At 39.0% G+C, this 22,140-nt stretch overlaps 2 protein-coding genes across 3 annotated transcripts; one reads left to right on the forward strand and one right to left on the reverse strand.

Annotated features, from left to right (window-relative positions):
• The first annotated feature begins 793 nt into the window (after positions 1 to 793).
• Positions 794 to 5,711, forward strand: LOC140942516 (calcium-activated potassium channel subunit beta-4-like). The gene is made up of 3 exons (XM_073391431.1): positions 794 to 829; positions 1,005 to 1,573; positions 4,010 to 5,711. The coding sequence occupies exons 2-3, from the start codon at positions 1,214 to 1,216 to the stop codon at positions 4,388 to 4,390; spliced, it is 741 nt and encodes a 246-aa protein (XP_073247532.1). The 5' UTR covers positions 794 to 829; positions 1,005 to 1,213; the 3' UTR covers positions 4,391 to 5,711.
• A 511-nt stretch (positions 5,712 to 6,222) lies between these two features.
• On the reverse strand, positions 6,223 to 21,096 carry LOC140942515 (uncharacterized). Of its 2 annotated transcripts, XM_073391430.1 has the most exons (13): positions 20,971 to 21,096; positions 20,410 to 20,862; positions 16,123 to 16,402; positions 14,746 to 14,926; positions 14,221 to 14,304; positions 12,535 to 12,756; positions 11,500 to 11,625; positions 10,809 to 11,091; positions 10,082 to 10,382; positions 9,505 to 9,718; positions 7,856 to 8,139; positions 7,325 to 7,505; positions 6,223 to 7,015 (listed from the first exon to the last, which is right to left on the reverse strand). In XM_073391430.1, exons 2-13 carry the CDS (start codon positions 20,855 to 20,857, stop codon positions 6,626 to 6,628), a joined length of 2,994 nt encoding a protein of 997 aa, XP_073247531.1. In that variant the 5' UTR covers positions 20,858 to 20,862; positions 20,971 to 21,096; the 3' UTR covers positions 6,223 to 6,625. The 2 variants fall into 2 exon arrangements, with proteins under 2 accessions (XP_073247531.1, XP_073247530.1); XM_073391429.1 differs by having other exon boundaries at positions 20,410 to 21,080.
• Positions 21,097 to 22,140: the final 1,044 nt, after the last annotated feature.

The following is a 22,140-nucleotide window of genomic DNA, read 5'->3' on the forward strand; positions in this document are numbered from 1 at the left end:
GAAAAGACCCACAATAAGACAATCTATATTTTGCTGAAAAAAAATATTTTACGGGGAAGGACCGGGGGCATAACTGATGTATATATTCAGGTTTCATTTATTGTAATCTGCTAACAATTTAAAGAAAACGGGCTTCATTTTCAATTTTTAAAGAGAAACAACATTGACGCATTCGTGATTAGCTTTTCAGGTAGTTTTCTTAATTTATGGGGATTATACCTATTCTTATTCAGTCGATTTACTGTCTGCCTATGCTTCTAGTTTGTCACAAAATTGTTCCGTTTTTCGTGCTGAATTACATCACTTTTTGAAACTACTAAGTAGAAAGCCACTTTTTGTTACACTGCTTAACCTCGATTTAAAAATGCTGTAAGAAAAACTACAAGTGGCCCGGCAGTTCAGGCTATAACAACAGTCTGAATAATGGCGGGAAAGAGTCGATAAAAATTTAGCAAAGTATATGGTGCGCTATGTATTTGGGCGTTTAAGGTGTCCTCCTCTTCTAATCTTCTAATTCTCTCCAACCCTGTCTCCTAATCCTAAGGATTAGAAGAGAAGGATGCTGTGTTACAAAGGACTAGCACTGTTAACAGACCTTCGAAAATGCTGAGGTCACCAAATGGACAGCGGAACAGGCACAGACTAAATTTTTGCCGCAAGACTCACAATGAACTTTGGTATTTTGCATGGGTCTTGTAAACCGTAAAATAAGCAATCCCTATGCAAGCGGCCTATATAGCTTTTCGGTGGTAAATAACGAAAGACGGCTGGTATACCGCAAGTCTGTTATAGTCTGTTTGAGGGTGGCGTCATTTTCACTCGTTATCCGGTACTTTGTTAAGCCGATTTAATCCACAATTATTGCCTGTACGGAATAACTCAGTGAGCGAGAGCCGAATACAAATGTATAACTTTCAATCGCCTTCTTGTGCATGTTACACTCTATTGGCTAAGGCGCTTATTTCTGAAAGTACTCCGCTTGACTTGATGAATATTCATTATAGTTTTAGATAGAGCTGGTTATTCTTGAAGATAAAAAACAGCACTTGAATACGCCATGCTGCCAGCTGAACAAAAGAGCAGAGATTCCGACTACTGTGTGTGTAAAAGAAATATGCATTTCAAATCTAAGCAGTCAGTGGTGAACTACAGCACAATGCTCTCAGCGGAATTAAGATTGTGATTATCTTGTCGATATCTGATCGCCTTTCCGATGAGGATTAGAAGAGTATATGAAGAACTTCTGAAACAAGAGAAACGAAAAGTACTCCAGTTAAAGTGCTTATCTGGAGCGGCAGCGTTTATTTTCGTAGCTGGATTTTTTGTGGTATTTCTGGGTTTGGATGTCGTTCGAAAAATAGCAAAAGGCTTCAGTTATAAGGGCGCAAATTGTGTAGTGGAAGGTTCTGTTATTACAGACAAAAGTGAGAGCTGTACTTGTGGAATGCACCCCTGCATTAGCCAGTATCCATGCTTGCAAGTAATGGTCAGAGTTATCGATAATAGGGCGAAGAAAAGCGAATCATCCAAGCTTGTTCTATTATACAACAACATCTACGATCTAGGATCTAACGTAAGTACCCTATGATGCCATTATTTACTCACACTTGTGCGATTTCAAACACGTTTAAGAAACTGCTAGTGTTAACAACCACATCCTATGGAAAATACAAAGCTTAAAACATGTTAAAATCATCACTTATTTTTCAGGATGATGCCAACATGATAAGAAATGTTTTGTGCTAAGATGGCAACTCAAGCATTCGGTCAACAAATCATCGTGTTTTAATTAAACAATGCAAAGTTAATCGGAAAATGCAAATTTTTATGAAAAAAGAATGACCAAAAACAGTTAAGGATACCATTCTCTTATAGGGAGAAGGAAAGTTTAAAATTTATTTATTGTCACGCAAAACTTGCAGATTAGTAAATTGAAGCGAGAAAAAAAAGGACATCAGTTTTTTGAAGGTCTTCTTAGATAAATAAACACTGTCCATCTGTTCGCGTCACACTTCAATGTGCATATTATTATTGCGCTTGTTTGCACAAAGAGCTACAAAGGTTAGTTATTACTCTGCGTTTTTTTTTTGCGTTGTAATTACTTACACTGGCACTGTAGTGATCGAGCTACTGAGATATTTAGTTTCTCCTAGTTCGCTGAATAGCGTGATGATGATGAAATAGGCATCTACTTTATTTATAATCATTTTGGCTACCTAGAATGATTTTAATGAAGTTTATTTATACATCTTTTTCTTTAGTATGGTAGTATCATTGATAGCAAGCCATAAAACTAGCATAACATGCTAATCATATATACATTCGTTATAACGAAAAAGGTTGCCGCTGAAGGTCGATATAATGCCACGTCAGCATCTTACACGGTATAATTTTTCTCCCAGTCAACGTTTGCCCACGAACCCGTGAAGTCAGGTTTCAAAATTTCTGTTCGAAAACCTGACAGGTACTCGGCAACTTCGCTCACAGAGAATGGATAGCGTGCTCATCGAACAGAATGCACCCTACTGTATCCTGGTCCAATTTTTAATAAAGCCGGACTACATGGGGTTTTAATCATAACCGGGCTATTTATAAACACAAGGAAATTAACAGGCCAAAGTCAACGGCTCAACGCCACCTGTCAAATTAACAAGATCATTTGAACTGAGACACTCAACCGTGCAAAGCAGGTGTCTTTTTTCTGTTGTACGAGAACCAAATTTAACTCAGGCTATATTCACACTATACCGGATAGTTTCTGTTCAGTTATAAGACTAACGGTGATTTAGGCGCGATTTCTGTAACGAGCCGAAACTGCGCCTCGCCAATCTCGAAAGTGGAGCGGTTCTATGCCATACTTTAGTGCAGTGGCTTGGAACCCTTATGCCTAGGAGCGAGGACTGAAACCCACAGAGACAAAAGCGTGATTCGGTAATCGGTAAATATTCTTTAGTGCATTAAGCCCTCTCGGCCAACCGCTCTGGTCCCTGCAAGATGCGTGTGAACGCCTTGTTCCATTTCTGTGCCGTTAGGCTATTCTCTTTTATTTTTTACTGTCACGCCATCAAAATAAAAAAGCAAACCATTCAATACAGAAAGCCCAGAATCTTGGAAATGAAAATCCTCGCCAAGAATCAGGTCTGTGCGATATTTCATATGCGAGATATTCGGAATATATATACACTTTGGAGACGCCATGTTGGTGTCCATTTGAGGGGCACAAATGGCCGCTGAAAGCCAACCGAAACATCTGTCTTGACTTTTCCTACAAATGTGTGTATTCATCGCTTGAGGAACTCATAAATATTAGAGTCATATTTATTCTAAGACAAGGAATGTTTCGATAGCAAAATCTCAAAAATCAGTAACGTTTTTAACCCACATAGCTTTTCCGACCGCCAGCTAAATGCCGCGTCAGGCAAAAGCCTGGAAATTCAAGCATCCTCTTTCGCAAAACGAAGAATCCTTTCGCAAACCGAAAATTTGTATAAATAAAGGTGTTTAGGTGCTGTACTTCCTCATGAAAGTAGAAACTCAGAAGAATCGATAATTCCTTCGTTTGAATTTTTGGTGAGGTCATGTGAAAACAGAGAAAACCGGACAGATTCTCAGTTATTCTCCGGTTTAGTGTGAATCATGAGCATAGGATCCTGTGTGAACATACAGAATGACATTTAGTATGGTTTGGTAGTTGTGCTTTTGTTTGATGAGATCTTTTGGTGATGCGTACAAGCAATGTAAAATGAAGCAATCTCCGCCAGGATAGAAAAAAACCGACTTAATAAAGTTCAGATCAAGAACATATTGGTCTCGTTCAAAGTTTTGCTCCTTATTATGCATCTCGTTTTTGATGTGGGTTTTGAATTTATTTGCATAAGATGACCCTTACTCTGCTAACTTTTGTTACCCCAAAACCAAGATTTCAAAATTGTAATTGCGACAATAAAGGATTATTGATTATTATATTGATTATTTCTAAATTGGTTTCATTTCCTGTACTGACTTCCAGTGTACTTACGGACCGCCTTGCAAGACTGACGAAAAGCAAAACATTGCGTCCGTGCAGGAGTATGAACGTAAGAGGGGACGGAATGGTTCAGTTCTGGAATGTTACTTTAATCCAAGCAAACCCGACGAGGTTCTTGTTGATATAAACGTTCACGAGACGGTAGCTTTTCATGTGTTCTTCTGGCCTTGCTTTGGCTTTGTTATTGGTGTATGTATGATGATAAGGGCATGGCATTTGAAGAAAACCCAGAAAAAGCAAGTTAACTTCTCAAATGAAGTTCCCTCTTCAGTGGAATGGGGATTTAATAATGGTTCAAATGGTATATATAACTGTCGAAAGATAAAAGGAGGTAGCGCATTAGCTACAACTATAACTTTATAATAAGGTTATACGAAATCATCTGAAGACTTCACTACGATGTTCTTTGGAAACGTTATTGTAGCAGAGACACAACTGTCAAGTAGTTGTTTGGTTTGTGAGAATAAGGAAACTTGAATCATCACCTTGACTGAAAAAAAGAAACGTCAAATTCAAATTGACAAATTCCCAGATAAGCTAGGAAATGAGCAGATAAAAGCCGTGCAAAGTTATTTTCAAGGACAAAACTGCTGGCATGGTACTACTTTTATTTGTGTTAATATATTAAATATGGGGAGAAATTGGACACGTGGCACAAATCCACGTTTGCTATTTGCAATAAACGTGATTTTCAGGGTCGGTCAAATCTCGAACTTCACATGTAACGAACCTAATGCTACTGAGCAAAATCCATTGTTCTCGCTCATTTAGAATTAGGTTCGTTGCGTGTGAAGTTTGACCCGGGTATAAGACTCTCTACCTTGTTGTTAAGTTAGGCAAAAAAACTAATGAAGACTTGCGCTTAACACGCCTGCCAATGAAGGAACCTGGGATAAATTTTACAAAACTTCTGCAAGTTAATTTTAAAATGTAGCTATTGGACGTATTACCATCGTACCTGGTTCCAAAATGGTATACCTGACTTTTGAAAACCCATCCCGGGTTTCTGTAAGCCTCTTTATCAATGCAAGGACTAGTGGGGTAAACCTTCCTTTTATAAAACGAGTTAATTCCTTGCGTGAATAAAAAAATTTCTCCTTAATCTAAGATTGCCCAGTGTCAATAACGTGTGTGAGGTGTTAAATTTATCGGGTGTTTTATCGCACAGGTCTAGTGTCTCCCAATATAAGTACACCCCCATGCCGCTGAAGGGAGCTAGCATCGTGAAGGTTATCTTATGTTACATTTTTGCACCAAGTAATCTCGAACAGGAAACGAATGGGAATGCAAACAAAGCAAATAGACCATAGTCAGGGGCACCCAACGACAATTTTCGGGAAAATATCTGTTCGGAAGACGATTTGAGATCTAGAATTTTCGGAGCATTTGTTGTAAAATTTCTTGCTTGCCTGCCTCTCCTAGGATTTTCGAACATCTACAAAATGGTATAATTACCCATTTTTAACGGATTTTGACCCTAAAAAAGGCCACCTAGAATTTTCGGGAGCCTTTTCCTGGCTGAAGTTTTCGAGAAGGTAAGTTTTTATCCCTATAATTTTCGGATCACTAGACTTTCAGCTAGGAAATCCGAACAGATGAAAAGTTTTTAGGGGATAAAAATATCCCTATATCTACTGTTTGAATACTTAACTACGTTCAACAATGCTATGTTAAGTGGTTTTGAACTATATATATCCTCGTTGGGTGCCCCTGCATAGTGGCGTCGCTGGTAGCGAACTGGAACTATAGCTACCAGTCGAGGCTATATAGTAAGAATTCCCGCTGGTGGTCTCGACTGGAAGCTAATTCCAGTGATACAAACTGGTCTACTGGCACCTGGAACTTGACCTCCTGGCCTCATAGACCCGAGGAAAAGAATTAGTTTTACTAAGTATCCCTTAACAGACAGGTCGGATTGCTAAAAAGCTGGAGGTGAAAAATGTACCTCTAAGGTCAGGAGAATACTTTCTAGGTTTTTCGTTCTCCGGAGAGTCTCGATTTTTCTGGAGAAGAAAACAAAGAGCAGCCTTTCATTTGCTCAGGATTAATGGGGGAGGGGAGGAGGGAGGGCAGGGTACAAGGGGGGTTGGCAGACGCCACAGGTGTGTAGAAGCTTAAGTGAGACCCGCCCACAAAAGAAGCGCGTGGGATAAACTATTCCGGAGAGAAAAACTGAAGAGGCCACACTTATTAAATAAGGTTATCACACTTAATTTGATCATCTTTGAATATTTTCGTTTGCATCGAAATTAACATGAAATCTTAATTTACATAGTGTCATACACATCTAGCTATGTCATAAATGGTATATCTATAATTTTAAGCGGCAAGAGTTACGACTGTTTAAGTTTTCTAGACATGTTTCGGATGAATAACATACTTCGCTAGTACTTACAGAACCTGCTAATGGGTGTGACATAATGTGAAGTAAAACAAATAGCTGATTACAACCTGAAAGTACGGAAACTGTGATGTTTATTATTGAATTTAATACCACCTGCTATAAGGACCAAAGTCTGTCACCGTGGAATGGCTAACAACGAATTGAGCTGAAAAGGAACTACTACATTTTGGTCTCGCAAAAGAGTGACAAAACTATCAGTATCTAGGGAAGGGTGGGTATTCTTTATAGGTATTCACAGAAACGTACGTCACATCTTGATAACCAAATGCGGCTGGTCCGCCTGTGGCCAACCCTTGCGGTTTAGTCCATAGTGGAAAGCAAGGCATAAATATTGCAGCGACTCGCAAACCATAACGGACTTCCTCAGTGGTGACTGGTTCCCCTGTGTCTTCTTCTACTAAAGAAATGAGGTCTGGTACAGTAGCCAGGATATTCTTAGAGCCATCAGGGTTTGATGTAAAGGCAACGTAGTTCTCATTTTGAAATTCAATTTCAAGGTTAACGCCACTAAAACGTGAGGAACCTTCAATTGTCAACCTGCCCTTGTTGAAGGCACCCTCCGTAACACGGCTCACGTCAGCAATCTAAAAACAAAATAAAATATACAGTACTGGTAAACGGTTTTAACTCACAACTATCAGAAATGCCGGACATCTATCATGCTTTTTTTGCTTGGTTATCAGCTCTCTGGCTGTTTTCATTTCTTTATGAGATCCGTTAAGTCATTGACCTTCAAGTATAGTTACTTACTATTATTTTTTTCAGTTATGGGGATCTATTATTACCATTACTTTCCATAGTATGAGCTGGGCAGTAAAAGCAACGCAACCTTGTTTCAAGAGGACGACGAAACATTCTTTAAACAAAATTACAAACAAGAACATTTGTCAAACCTTTCCAGTGATCAAAAGTTTGCCATTCTCATGTTGTAGAATGCTCTCTACAGGGGACTCTTTATTGTGTCTTGCACGTAATACTGCATTGCCTAAGCGCCGGGTTCGGCTCAGAGAGTACAGGGCAAACTTATCCTTTATATCTGTCCAGTTAACAATGAACGATAACCCAGCCATACACCTAAGATAAAGAATATGAGATTCAGATATATCAGTTACACTCAGTAAAACAAAATTCTGAGGCCAATGGTAGCCGCGATATAGTGGTTAACCTCCCAGGGTCCAGTTATTCGAAGGTCGATTAGCGCTAACCTGGGGTTTACCTCTTGTCAAAAGCATTTTCACGGATGATTTTTTCAATTCTTTTTCGCGCATCAAATTGTAGACAAAAAGTAATTACACACAATTTGCTTTTTAACACTTTCAGTCAAAATTCAAATTTTTAACTAATCCTACGTTATCAATCCAGCTTCGAAAAGCCCGGTCCAAATGTTTTGGGGGGCCAAGGTCTTGTATGATTATAATACCTACCCCATTTCCAGTGTTTTCATTCTGAGGAAATCCTCCAATCGCTTAGCACCATCAGCAAACGTGACAGCGGCCACATGACCAGTTTCGTTAGCAACGGCCGCAGGGTACGGCGGGCAGCCATAAACAAACGGCAAAAACATCTGTAGCTCAGGAAAGGCTCGGCCCATGCCATCCGCGTCCACAATAGGGATATTGAGCTCTGCACCTACTGTTAAAGGTTCAATGGAGTTGGCACCGCCTATTTCAGCACACACTAACGCAACTAGTTTCTTTGTGGATGGAAGCTAAAAGGATATAAAGTGAAATTGATGCTGTTAAATCTTTAAAATTTCGACATTTCGATTATCTCAGTCTGAGCTGTAAAAATCTTGAATTCTGCTTTTCTTAGCCTGAGAGCCGACAATTTTCGACACTACCACTGGTTTCCCCGCCAAATGACGTCTGAGAAACGAGCGCAGAAATTCCATACTGATGACGTGTCACTACCCAGATCTGGGTAGCGCTTATGATTGGTTAAAGCAAACTTCCCTCGCGGCACGCCCAAACAGAAACACTACCCAGAACTAAGTGGTGATACGTCATCAGTATGGAATATCTACGCTCGTTACCCAGATATCCAATTCTTCAGCCGACCGTGGGGTGACCGATTTTCATAGGCTATGCCGTTTTTTCTAAGTACAGCGCGTGCCCTCCGGAGCCGGGAGCTGTTACCTACGGTCAACTCTCTAGAACTGTCTTTTTGCAAACCATCTGGTGAGTAGAGTCTATGGTAAAGAGCGCAACTAAACAATGTTGTTTCTGTTTATAAGCCATTTCGTTCACAGACGGCCCAAGCATAAATTACCGCGAGTTTCGATACTGTTTTGCGTATTATGAACGATTTAAAGACTTTGTATGAGAAATTCAATATAGTCGTTAAAACGCAGAAATATAGACATAAATATAGAAATAAATTATACTTTCGTAAACTTGGGCCTGTTGTTGCTTTTCCTTCTAACCTGGGCTCAATTATTCATTGTTATTTTATACGGTTTTGCGGCTCGTTGTTTGTTCGGTGTTGTTTTCCTACATAAAGCGAAGCAAGGCAGGTGACTGTGTGCAGTCTCAGCTTACAAATCTCTCCCGCATCAAAGAACCGCGCACCGATTCACCACGAAAGCGCCGAATCCTTAGGCCACGTCAGTCTCTTATCTCTTCCCCTCGTTATGGGTATTGCGATGTGTTATTCGTGGGAAATGACTTCGTGTTTCGTAGTGAACGCGAACATGGACTCAGGGGAACCGGGTAATCAACGTTGCATGACCATACATGGATCTTCCTACCCTCTGATAGCCTACTGATTGCGCGTGAGCGGTGTTTGGAATTATCTTATTGGATGAGCGTAAATAAAACGTCCGCGTAAGTTTACGTAAGTACAATTTATTTCTATATTTGTGCCTATGTTTCTCCGTTTTAACAACTATATTGAATTTCTCATACAAAGTCTTTTAATCGTTCGTAACATGCAAAACAGTATCGAAACTCGCGGTAATTTATGCACCGAGCTTGGGCCGCCTGTGTTTTGTTCAGTTGATTATAGTACATTGCAGAATTTCGTTCACGCGAGAGTTTTAGAATAACAAGAGCGAATACTGGAGAACTAAATTTACCTCTGTTTTTATGAGGTCTTGGACGTCCTCTGCTTCATGTATCCCATCTCCAGTCTTCTCCTTGACCTGGTTTTTGTTGAATGCAATCACTGCCGCTGCCTCAAGCGCTGAAATGCATTCACGACCGCTGAACATTCTTTCAATGATGATCACTGGCGCACCCATAAAACATGGAACTCCCACTTTCCCTGTCAGTTGTGGGTTTGATCCTAACCTGCAAGATATATAACGTTAACTCTCCTAAAAAAAATATAAAATACAAAACTGATTCTTACAGCGGAGAAAAAAACTGAGGCTTCGTACTCGATATCACGGTTTGAAAAATCAATTTTTTTCAGGGGCTCTGAAATATAACGATTACACAGTTATGGGATATGATCGTAAAACAAACCAACAAGGTTCATGACAGTATGGCTGGTAAGAAGTTACATTCAAACGTGGAATAGGTGATGACATTTGAGCAGGGACAGTGATGTGGGTATTTTAGATAAGTTAGATAAGTTTATTTCCACCAACTTTCCACATCTATAAACAGACAAACGCGTCCACCGTTGTATGATTACGTCTGTATTCTCACCTGTTAGGATGAATAACACGGATTTCCTTGCCTCCCTTAAGAAGTTCCAAGGCTTTTAATCTACCAAGGTAGGGGCTCCCCCCTCCCCCACATCCCATGATTCCTGCACCAATAGCGATGCACTCAATATCAAACTCATTTAGAAGCCAGTCTCCAGTTTCAGGGTCTATATAAGGATCTCTAAACAAATTGGCCTCATCTTCTTCTTTTACGTTCATTTGCTCTGTAGGAGCAGCAGGGGATTCTGGCCGCCGGATCGATGCAGAAAGCTCCACCGATTCACTTTCCCTTGGTTTCGTCCCTGAAAAGAAATTTACGGTTGATAAGACCAATGACCACTTCTACTTTTACAGGCAAGAAACTAGAATCGAATCCAACATAAGGACACAAAGAAACAAACAAAACAAAACAAATAGCTTTCCAAAATTGTTTTTAAGACTGAGTGCCAACAATAAACCCTTACTTTCTGGTCCAAAAACAGAACAAAGAGAAATTTGTGTTAGGAAAACAACCGTGCATAGCTTGCTCTTTCGTTTTACATTGTTTGGTTAGGTGTTTCACGTTTTCAATTGGTTATTGTTTCATCCAACCTTCGTTTTTATTTTCATTTGTCCACTTCACTCTCTAGACTGTTCCCAACCACCTATATCATTCCATAACGAAGGAGATTGAGCAGTCAATTAGAAAACAGAGAACAAAAGTCTCAAAATTGACTTGACCTTTGTACCTTGATCCGTTAATTGCTCCAGGTTTTGTGCCTCAGACTCTGCTAAGTCTCCTACAACTTTTAAAAAGTAACGCACGGCATTTCCAGGGAGATATGCCAGAGGAACCTCCATCACATCAATCACTTCCAAGGTCTTTTCGTCAGCCCCAGCCTCCACTGCTTTCCTACGTGCCTCATTCTCGGCGTTTTCACGTGCCTTCTCACGTGTTGTGTTGTCCATTGGAACGACCTGATCAAACGTTCCACTGACTTTGCTTAAAGCAGCACCAACTGCATTTGCAACCTACAAAGGAATATCAGACTAGCTCATGAGCTATTTTACTTTCTCAATCAAGTCAGCATCATACGCGTTTTCTGTAGTGTCCGGGCTGAGGTCCAGGCTCAAAGGCTTTCACAAGACGGAGACAAGAGGAGGCTAACCTCTTATGAAGCGCAGCCGTTTTCCAGTAATTTTTGACAACACCCAGGCCGCAGGGCTGTCACTGAGATTTCAAGTTGCTAGGTAAATACAACAAGTGCGCGGGGAATTAAGCAGTTAGGGATTTCTTTTGGTTCTATTTTTCTTCTATTTTCCTATGGAAGTAGCCGGGGGTTATATTCATGGGAAATTATAATTCACATATATACTTGTTCGGATTTGCTCCGCAAAATCCTGTATCCTATAATATCATATTTCACCATTCTATGGTACCTGATAATGCTTAGGACACAGCACATCTGAGGCTCCTTTCAGAATCTTGGTCCTGTCAGTAGGAGTCACATCTACAAGAATGCTGCCTCCACCGACAAGGATAACAGGCTGTTCCTCACCACTGATCTGTTTAACAGAAAGGTTTCCCTTTAGTGTTTAGCAAAAATATTTTAAAGTGCCTCGGGTGAATTTTAAGGTTATTTTTATAATGTGGCGTGATTGTATTGAGCAATGACCACCCAATTGCTAGCTAGAGTTACGTAAGCAGAACCCTATGCTTCAGGAGGGTTCATCCACGTGGGATGGTCCACAAAGTATATCATTTCTACTGCCTGTTTCAGGCTTCAAGATTTTAGGGAAAGCAGATCGAGAAAACTTTACGCGAAAACTGCATTGGTTGGAGAGAGATGGAAAAGTGAAGCTTGTAAGAATCGTTTTCAATACCTCATTTCAGTATACCAGCTCCTGGTACACCCTGTGGTTGACCAAGTCAATTTTTGCAGTTTACGTCAACACTTTTGTCACTCACTTGGCTTCGCACATGCAGAGTCAAACAAATATGAAAAATGTGTGAAACTTTCCCAGCCCTACACATTTGTACATTTAACATTTTGATATAGTAGGTGAAGTGAGGTGTTCATATTGATGCTTGCAAGCTCTTCCCTGGTCTGCTACACAGCCGTTCTTTGTGTCGTCACACAATGACACAAAGAACGGATGTGGAACAGACTAGCTCTTCCATTCTCTCTTCTCGCCGTTTTTCCCTTGCTCATCAGTCATTTTTTTGCTACGGCAGGCCTGTCTTTTGCTCATCTGCACTGACTGAGAGCCTGGCACAGAGAGATATAGGTAGCGAAAACTTCCACAAGCCGTACTATTCCAAGTCATTCTAATATACAGGATCTGAGAGAGATTTCATTTTGGCTCAATTCAGGTGGCAATTTTTTAAACAACTTTTTTGGAGCATATTCTGAGAATATCACAATACTCGGATGAAAATCATAAATTTAATGCGGTAGAAATTTTGCACAATACCTTGACCCGATCTAAAGCACTTTCAATTTTCCTCTTTATTTCTTCCATTGCTTCAATCCTAACGCCTTCAGAAATTTGCTTCACTTTTTCTTTGTCTCCAACATCATCAGATAACCCAGAAGCTACAGCTACATCTGTAGATGTCATGGTATTTCCTCCAAATACCAGAGCATCAGAAGTCAACTTATAGCCAACACTGGTGGGCCCAACTGTTACTCCTTCCTATACAGTATGGGTTGATGAAGCAACAGTATGGGTCAATGTAGCAACAGTATGGGTCAATGTGGTAACAGTATGGATTAACCCATTCGCTCCTAGAGATTTTGCCGAAAAACGCGTTTTGAAGCTAGTCAAGTGGTTTTCTGGTCACTGTCGTGCTATAAAGAGCTAAAACTTACCACAAACTGGTTTACAGGTCGAACACTTCGCGGTCTTCCGATCCAGATGCAAAATATCAGCTTGCGAAGTTCGGGCATGCGCAGAAAGCAAAATTTGGGTTTAAAAGTGACACAGCAGTCTTGACTTTTACTTTTCGCTTTCTCTCTTCCCTTCTTTTTTTGCTTTTCTTGCCTCATTTTTTTTTTCTCTTGCTGGGCATTTAGTAGGCTTGATTTTGGTGGGAAGAGTTTTTAGGAAAGCTTTTAGGATCTTAGGATTAGGCGAAAGGAAAGGTAGGTGGGTAATGGGACAAGATTTTCATGGAGATTTTCAGGTCAATGTCACGTGGTATTTTGCTTGTTTCTCCGGTGTCCTTGACTGAATTGTGCTCATTCTGGTATGGTTTGAAAGATCTCTGCACTCTGCACAAGTTAGTGAAGAAAGTTGTCCTTGACCGTTAAAACTGATGACGTCACAATGGGTAGAAAGGACCTGGATCCGCACAGGCGGTTACGGGCGGTTCAGGGGCGAATGGGTTAATGTAGCAACAGTGTGAATAGTTAACTTGGTGTTTATTGTCTGTAGGGGGAGCGATTACTCCAGGAACTTAGGGCAGTTTTTTAAATCACAAAAACGTTGTAACTTATATCAAAGCCACAAATTAGGTCGTCCTGATAAAACCTTAAATATCCAAATAATTAAAACAAAACTCTAATTAGTCTGTTGCCTTAACTTGTCACCTAAAAACAGAACTGTTATGATTTCCTTTGAGGGGACCAACTGTTCATTCTAAATTTTAAAACCAAATCATTGCCATTGAACTTTTTGGGTGAGTCAGAACACAAACTGGACAGCCCTTGATTTCAAGCTATGTTAAGGTCTTTTAAAGCATTTGCTGTGTTTATACTTGCCTAGAGATCTATTAAAGTGGGTTGAATGTGGACAACTGGTGACCAATGGATCTCTGTCTCATTTCTAGCATAAAAATGTCCACATATTGTGCATCCTCCAAATTGATAAAAATAACAATTCCCTTATTTACCCCTAGAAGTATTTATAACCCATAAGGGTAGGATTGGAATCCCAGCTGGCTGGAGGCAGACTAGTATTGGCTATTTACACAAGCATGGCAGAGGGTTTGAACACAAGGTTACCAAGAACAAATCCAGCCAGTGGTCAAGTCAGACCTAGAACTGAGGCCCCCTATTACTAGACTGTGACTAGATGGATAATGTATTTCTTTGCCAAAAAACCTGAACCAATCCTTTCTACTAGGAAAGAAATTGACCAGTATCATGGTATACTAACATCTGACTGTTGCACTATAGATCCACCACCAAGTCCAACACTCAGAACATCAGGCATTCGGAAGTTGGTGTTCACGCCGCCAATCTACAGTCGTCAGTTAAACAAAAATATTATACTTAACTGATTGTGAATTACTCTACTAAGGCAGTAACATCTGGAAGGATTTAAACACTCTTCACAAACATACAGGCATTGGGAAGTTGGTTGATGTTCATACTGCTGATTTACATTCATCAGATTAACAAGAGCAGTTAAATAATATTGTGAACTAGTCAACATAGTTTGTGACATGTGCAAAGATTTGAAAGCTTTTGAACAACACACAGTTCTCTCTCTCTCTCAGACAGACAATGTCTGGACTGACACTTAAAATGTCTGTCTTAGAAAAGAGTCTGTCATATAAAGAGAGTCAATCAAAGTGACAAGAACACCAAGAAACACTTATACATGTAAGTGTCTATTTTGGAGCAGTTTGTATCTAATGTTAATATATTTGCCTGTTAAGAAAGAGTGAAATACATTCACCTTAACACGTGTAGCTGCCTGCCTTGGAAATCCACCTTTAAGAACTCCAACATCAGTTGTTGTTCCTCCAATATCGATCACAATTGCATCCTGGACTCCAGACAAAAAAGCTGCCCCACGCATGGAGTTTGTTGGACCAGAGGCAAATGTGAAAACTGGAAGATGCCTTGTTTGTTCAGCACTAGATTACTCAAGTAACAAAAATATGTTTCTGTGGTTTGTCTGCTTTCACCATATCTTTCCCTATTTCATTAATGTTAAGCTAAACTGATTAGAAAGAGGTGTAAGGACCAAAATTTATTTGCAAAAAAATAACATTACCACATTTTTAGCTGTTACTTTCTCTCTGGTCTTCTTAAATTTCTGCTATTGCAGCTATTATCTTATTTCTTTAGTGTGTGTGTGTGTTATTTTTACCCAAATTTGTGGATAAATGGTAACAGTTCCTGGTCACACAGCTAACTGCCCATTGAACTGAAAATTGTGTATAATAGTGTAAATACTGATAACTTGCAGGGGGGCGTTTTTATTGGGAGAATCCAAAAATGGATTTGTGATCTAAGATCATATGGGTTTTTCACTACCAAAAAATGGAAGATCCAAAAAAGGATCATTTACAATGACAACAGCATGTACTAGTGCTTCTCGTGATGAGAAAAATGGAGGGGAAAAAACATTAAACTGATCTTTGCGGCAAATACAAGAAGGCTACGTATGAAAATACAAATTGTAGATATGCAGTTGAAAACACAAATCTCGAATAGAATACACCTTAGGAGATTAAAATAATTTTAATCTCCTAATTAATAATTAATAATTTTAATTATTATAATTATTATAACAATTTAAAACTGAAACTGATGAATTGTCTTTTTTTAAAATACTCGGAAAATAAACCAGTGTAAGTAGACACTACATACGTTCAAAAAACAGGACAAGTAAGGGATTAAAAACAGTATACAAATATAAATAGATAACAAACATGGAATAATATATGTAACTGATGGCTCCAAGTTCAGGTGCAACCACCTTAGGTTCAGTTAGAATGTCATACATGAATGGCATCTGTTGTGTACCATTTTTGTTCGAAAATTGCTTGTCAGAAATACTTTTTTCAAATCCTTTCCCAAAAGAACACTCAGATTGTGAATCTCAAAAATCTGGATTTGGGTTTGATCTGAAGAATCCACCCAGAGTGTGGATTTTAAGGATTCATGATCCATTTCTGGATTTGCCCAAACAAATGCAAAATCCTTCTTTGGATAAAAACCAGATTGGATTTTCCCACAAAAACACACCCACAGTCACTATAAGGAACAGATCCGTCCTATAAACTCATTACAGAAAATAAAAATTAATGTTTCTGGCACTAATTACCTTATTATGGTGCCATCATTCTGTGTGAGATAAAATGGACATTTCAAGCCTAATGTCTTTAAAGCCTCACAGAATGCCTCCACTGTCTGCTGACAAAGGCGCTTTAGACTCTCATTTAGAACAGATGCATTCTCACGTTCCAGAAGTCCTATAAGTCCCACCTCATGAGAAAGGGTCATGCTCATTTCTGGGTAAGTGGATTTGATGATCTCAGAAACTTGTAGTTCTTGTCTTCCAGAAGCTGGAGAAAACACTCCAGCGATGACAATATTCGTTATGCCTAATTAATATTAAAGAGTACATTAGACTCTCTTGTGAGCATGCAACTACCCTTGGGGCATGACAAAGTAGTCATTTACAGTAGGTGGACATCTACAGATTGCAAAGACTGACAAAATAAAGCTCAAACTCAGTTGATTAATGTAATTACATTCCATTTTATAATATCTTATAATAAGCTGAAATTAGGCAAATGTTATCATACTCAGAGGGAGACATGGGGGTTTACGGTATTGCAGTATTGAGCTTTTTTTCAAGCAGTATTTTGGTAATTTTGATTTTAATGTGCAGTATTGCGCTGTCATCTAGACCTGAAGTATACGGTTTTTTATTCTCTTGGTTAGCGGTTTTCGGTAAAAGAACTTAGATCCTTCACTGTATTGCGGTACCATTTATTTGCGCTCTCCTGTCTAATACAGGCCAATACAATGTGCAAAGGGAACAACAGTAAACTAAACAGGTTAATAAAAGTTAATATTTTAAGGCTTTAGACTTAATGGTAAATGATTACAGTAGTGGGGGAGGGACCGGTTACTCCGGTTTTTTGTGGATTTAATTAACTTTTTGAGTGGTATAAATTAACGCAGATGATGTCATGCATCTAATTAAGATGGGATGATGTCATAGTTTAAATTAATGTCAGTGACATCATTCATTCCATTAAGATAGGATGATGTCACAGTTTAAATTAATGCCGGTGACATCATGCATGTCATATAGATAGGATGATGTCATGGTTTTGTTTATAACTGATTTTTAGTGAAAATAAGTTAATGATTAAAGATTTTTCATTTAGTATAATCTGTAAAGATGACACGTTCAAAATTTGCCCGCTTTTATTTTGAACACATGACAATTTCTACAAAATCCAATCAGAAGAATACAGCAAACAATATCTAAACAGAAGACTATAGCAAATAGCTAATTATATAAAAATCTTGTTTATAGATTATGATCTCAACATTTTTTGATGATGTCAACTTTAGGAAATTCTGACGTCACTTGCTCCTTGCCAGCTACAAATAAACTATGACATCATTCTATCTATATGACATGCATGACGTCACCGGCATTAATTCAAACTATGACATCATCCCATCTTAATGAGATGCATGACATCATCTGCGTTAATTTATACCAGTCAAAAGTTAATTAAATTCACAAAACACCGGAGTAACCGGTCCCTCCCCCACTACTGATTACACAATCTATGATGAAAATGGAAGGGTGTCCAATGACTGGGCTTTTCTATAATTCTACCGATCAAGGTCTTCTCACGTTTTCTCGCAATGTCTGAGGTTGATTTCTGGTGCATACAGCGGTAAAGACGGACGGACGGATAAAGCTTTAAACGTGAGCGATCATAAATGCAGTATCGGTATTTCGTTGATTTTTGACACAGCATTTGGGTATTTGCCAATTTTTCTTACGGTATTGCGGTATTGGATACCCCGCCAAAGTCCCCCTCCATACGGTGTGCTGTAGAAACTTTGTACTTGACACTTTGAAACAGATAATGCGCAAGATCAATGTCTTTAGTCTGCAGGCATAAGACTCATGCATAATGTCTGAGTGTTGGCAGGTATATGATCATTCATGATCAAGCAAAGTGGTCGCTTACTGGAAACAGAAAACTAGATGCAGTAAATATGACAAATTTTTGGCCCAAAAATTGGTCGCATTCACTTAAGAACTGCTTGCAGTCACAGACACATTTTTGATACAGTAAAATTACTGAGTTTGAACAAAATGGTTATTTGCAAAGTGGTTGCATACAGGAGATGGTCGCTTACAAGAAGTGGTCACTGTGAACAGGAGGGCATTTTGTATGCGCATGCATCAATATGGGCTGTTGAAGTGCCACAAAAGCATTTTCTGTGAATTGTTTACGTTCAGTACCAGCATTTGCAGGCTGTATTCTGGAGCTGAATGATGTGTATTGGATGCTACGTTCAACAAACATGTTCTTTAGGGTATCTAGGTATTTCTATGATGAAAGTGAGTTTATTGTAGCCTCGCTGTCACCCTTGAGAGGACAGTCTTTCCCTTTTGTAAAACAGTACATCGAAGACAAGATGGCGGCTGAATGTTCTTCATGACCTTACATTTTGCACACATTTTTTGAGCAGGAGGAAAAGGTCAGTATGATAATTTTTCGTTAAACAATATTATTTCTTTATGTTGAACATGTATCTCGATTGCGGACTCGAAAGCAGATTAGTCTGATAAAAGCTTAAGCTAATCGAAGCTAATCGAGAACGAACGGCGCTTACTTCTTGAGCTTCGCAATTCTTGTAAACAACTTTACGCAAATTTCTGTTGAGCGTGATGACCCAAGTAAAAGCTCTACTGTATTTTACTGACTTCTAAAGAAGTACCGTTGAACTCCTGCTGTTTGTCTAACAGACTTCTCATGAAATCAACTTCTTTGCCCGAAAACATTAGCGACGTTTCCTCTTTCTGGAGACTTTTGGTCATGTGTTAGGCAACCGCGAAATAGATGAAGTTCACTGGTGTTCATTTCTGAACATGCAAATACATAGGACGCAACACAAATTTTGCAGATTTTGTTCTTTAAAAACCCAAATAAGTTTTTTTGTGATTCCTAAAGTTTGTTTTTCTTAATGTGTATTCCATTTCCTGAATCTTAAGCTTGAATACCTTGAGGAGATTTACGCTTGAGTGCAGGTTCCTTTTCCAGAACACCAGCTGGTAATCGAGCCTCAGGGAAAACCATTGGAAAGAAAGTTCAAAGGAAGTCTAAAACATTCATTTTCTGTTAAGGCTAAGTTAAAGATGTTAAGTTTATTGTATTTCATTAGTTCTTAAATATAATTTTTGGCAACTAGAATACTTGTTCTGGCGACCAAAAATGAAAACTTGGGGGCCAGTTGGCCCCAAGATTTTTTTCTGAAAGTCGAGCCCTGTGCACTCCTTTACCAAACTTCCTGTCTTATCTTTAAACAGGCTTTCAAGGTGAACAACATCATCATTTAGATTTATGGAGTGATGGCCATTCTCCGTTTTGAATAGATCAGTACTGTCATCAAATATAAATTAATAACAAGAAATCGATTGTGGAACACAGGAGCTGTTACTCAAGAGTCGCTTCAAAATAATAGCTTGGGAAAAATCTCTGTATCTTTTAGAGTTAAAGAAAAATAAAAGTATTGTTCCTTTTTTCGGGGTATGTGCATTTGTTTTGTCTGCAACTGAGCTTATGAAATGCTCATGTGATTATGTACTCCAAAATCACTTGTAATTGTTGCTCTCTTGAGCTCAATCCATTCTTCATTTCCTGTAGAATACTTTTATAAATTTTCCATGAAAACTTTCGAAAGACTGTAAAAAACCCATAGATTTCATGTTTTGTGGCATGTATAAACGCGTGTCTCCGCGGCCAGTTTAACATGAGACCATGCGCTAATAAATAAACCTCACGTGGTAAATTTTTTTTTGCTTTTAGTCTTAAGGCAGCTGAACATTGCTACGATGCATTTCCTCCTTGCTAAGTGAAACCACAAGTTTGGAAATCAAACTATAGAAATGCATTGCTTAGCCAGTGAAAATCAGACTTATACAGGAACACGACTTTTTGGCGTTGAGTCTTGAAAGTCATTAAAAGGCCAAGAACACCTACTGCTGAAAAACCTACTAGTGAAAACCCACATAGAAAATGTCCGATTTTTGTCATGGAGAATATTTTTGTAGGAAAGTACGGTATTCAAAGCACCAACGAAATGGCTTTTAAAAGGACGGTACCTTTATGCGAGTTTTTGATGTGCCCACACTATTGTCCTTCAGCGGATGCACGCATGCACATGCAAAATGCCCTCCTGTTGTCACTGTGAGAAAGTTATGTAAACCAGCCATGACAATGCCATATATGGTGTGAAAGTAATAATGACATAATTATGATTGACATCAATGACAGAAAACATACAACTTTAGGAGCTACTTGTGTCTTGTGACTAAAAATAGCCCTATTTGTAAAGAGCACTAGCTAACCTTCATCATGAACTTCTTTTGCAATCCTACAAACTTCTTCCTTGTCAACATCAGTTATACAGGAGCAGTTGTACTGGTAACCACCATTGAGGAAAAAATACTTCCCAGTAATTACATTCTTTAAATCAGTAGGAAAATCACACAAAGGTGGTACACTTTGAGTTGCTGGTCCACACAGCCTCAGTACAGCAACCTTAGTCAGTTTTTTTCTTTGGACAACTGCATTCACAAAATGGGTTGTACCAATGTTAACTCTAATAACGTACTGAGCAGGATTTGGTTGATATTCATTTGGGAGTTCCCTTAATGCTGATCGGATGGCACTGGTGACCCCTGATGTTACATCTGCAGTTGTTGGTACTTTTGCAGAGCATAATACCTCCTTCTTTCTCAGTATCACAGCATCAGTATTAGTTCCTCCGACATCCACTCCAATGCAAAGCCACATGGTATCTAAATCCACATGATCACTATCTTATTTTAAATTGAAACAACCTTTAGCTGAAGCTGAACTCTTCACTTTAAAGGGCAGGATTGAAGAGTGTCTAATCAGAATCTTACCTCGATTATGATATTAATATCCTTTCTCTGGTCTTTTAATAAGTATGAGCTTAAGTTACTGTGGATTATCAAGTGGATCAAATATGGCGACTTCACACACGAAACTTTCGGTACCTGGTACGGAAACTCGGCTGCATTTCAAGACAAAAACGTGACATCACGATAGACCAGTGTTAAACGATCGATTGGACAGGATTGACAAACTGGTTGACCCTCGGTCATGCATATAAAGTATTCAAGTTGAGGTGACATGAGGCCCGGCACGTCCGACATTTTCAAGCATGTACATGGAGGGAGGTCTGGAACCGAACGAGTCTTTGCAACCAACATGGCGGGACAAGGCGGGAAAGGCGGGACATTAATGCGGGACACAAGGATAACCCTGAAGGGCACCGCGGGCGTCCGTTGCACCGTCCCCTCAATAGTCAGGTGGCTAAAGGCTCAGATCTATACAGAGCGGACAAAAGCACCAAACTTTGCATGGTTGTAGCTTAGGACATGTTAGTCAATATTAGGATCGGTGCCCACAGCTACCTCTTCAGGATTTGCAGCAACTGCTCGCTGAAGTTCTTCAACAACCTTCCATGATGGGTGGCCTGTGCTGAAAATTGCAATCCCTTGTTTTTTGCCATTTTTTGATGAAAATCACATAAAAAGGCAAGTAGATGGAAAAAGAAACTGTATTAATACTATTATCATTAAAACCGATGACTAAAACAAGTCAACTTAATGATATAGCAATAATGATATGCCATGGTGGGTACCCTGTGCTAAGAATATGAGTTCCTTGTTTTTTTGCCATTATTTTGATGAAACTTGAAAATCAAAAAGAAATTGTATTATTATTGAAACCAACGACAAAAAGCAAGTCAACTAAATGGAAGATCCAAAGAAGACTTTTTCATATGCGTACTCTGTCCCAAATCACGATGGTCAGATATGAGTGTTTTTCCTCCCACATGGCTCATTAGAGACACATAGATGATTATGAAATATTCCGAATGAGACGAAACTTGGCAGGAACATAGTAAACAAAAGTACACATGTATTGATGGTAGTTCTATAGTTTTGACTGACAGCATGACGTCATAAGTGACGTTGAAACATGGCGCTAAAATTTGGAATTAATTATTTGACTTAAATAACTTCATAAATAAAATTTATAAAAAA

Source organism: Porites lutea, chromosome 7 (genome assembly GCF_958299795.1).
Source record: "Porites lutea chromosome 7, jaPorLute2.1, whole genome shotgun sequence".
Lineage (NCBI taxonomy): Eukaryota > Metazoa > Cnidaria > Anthozoa > Scleractinia > Poritidae > Porites > Porites lutea.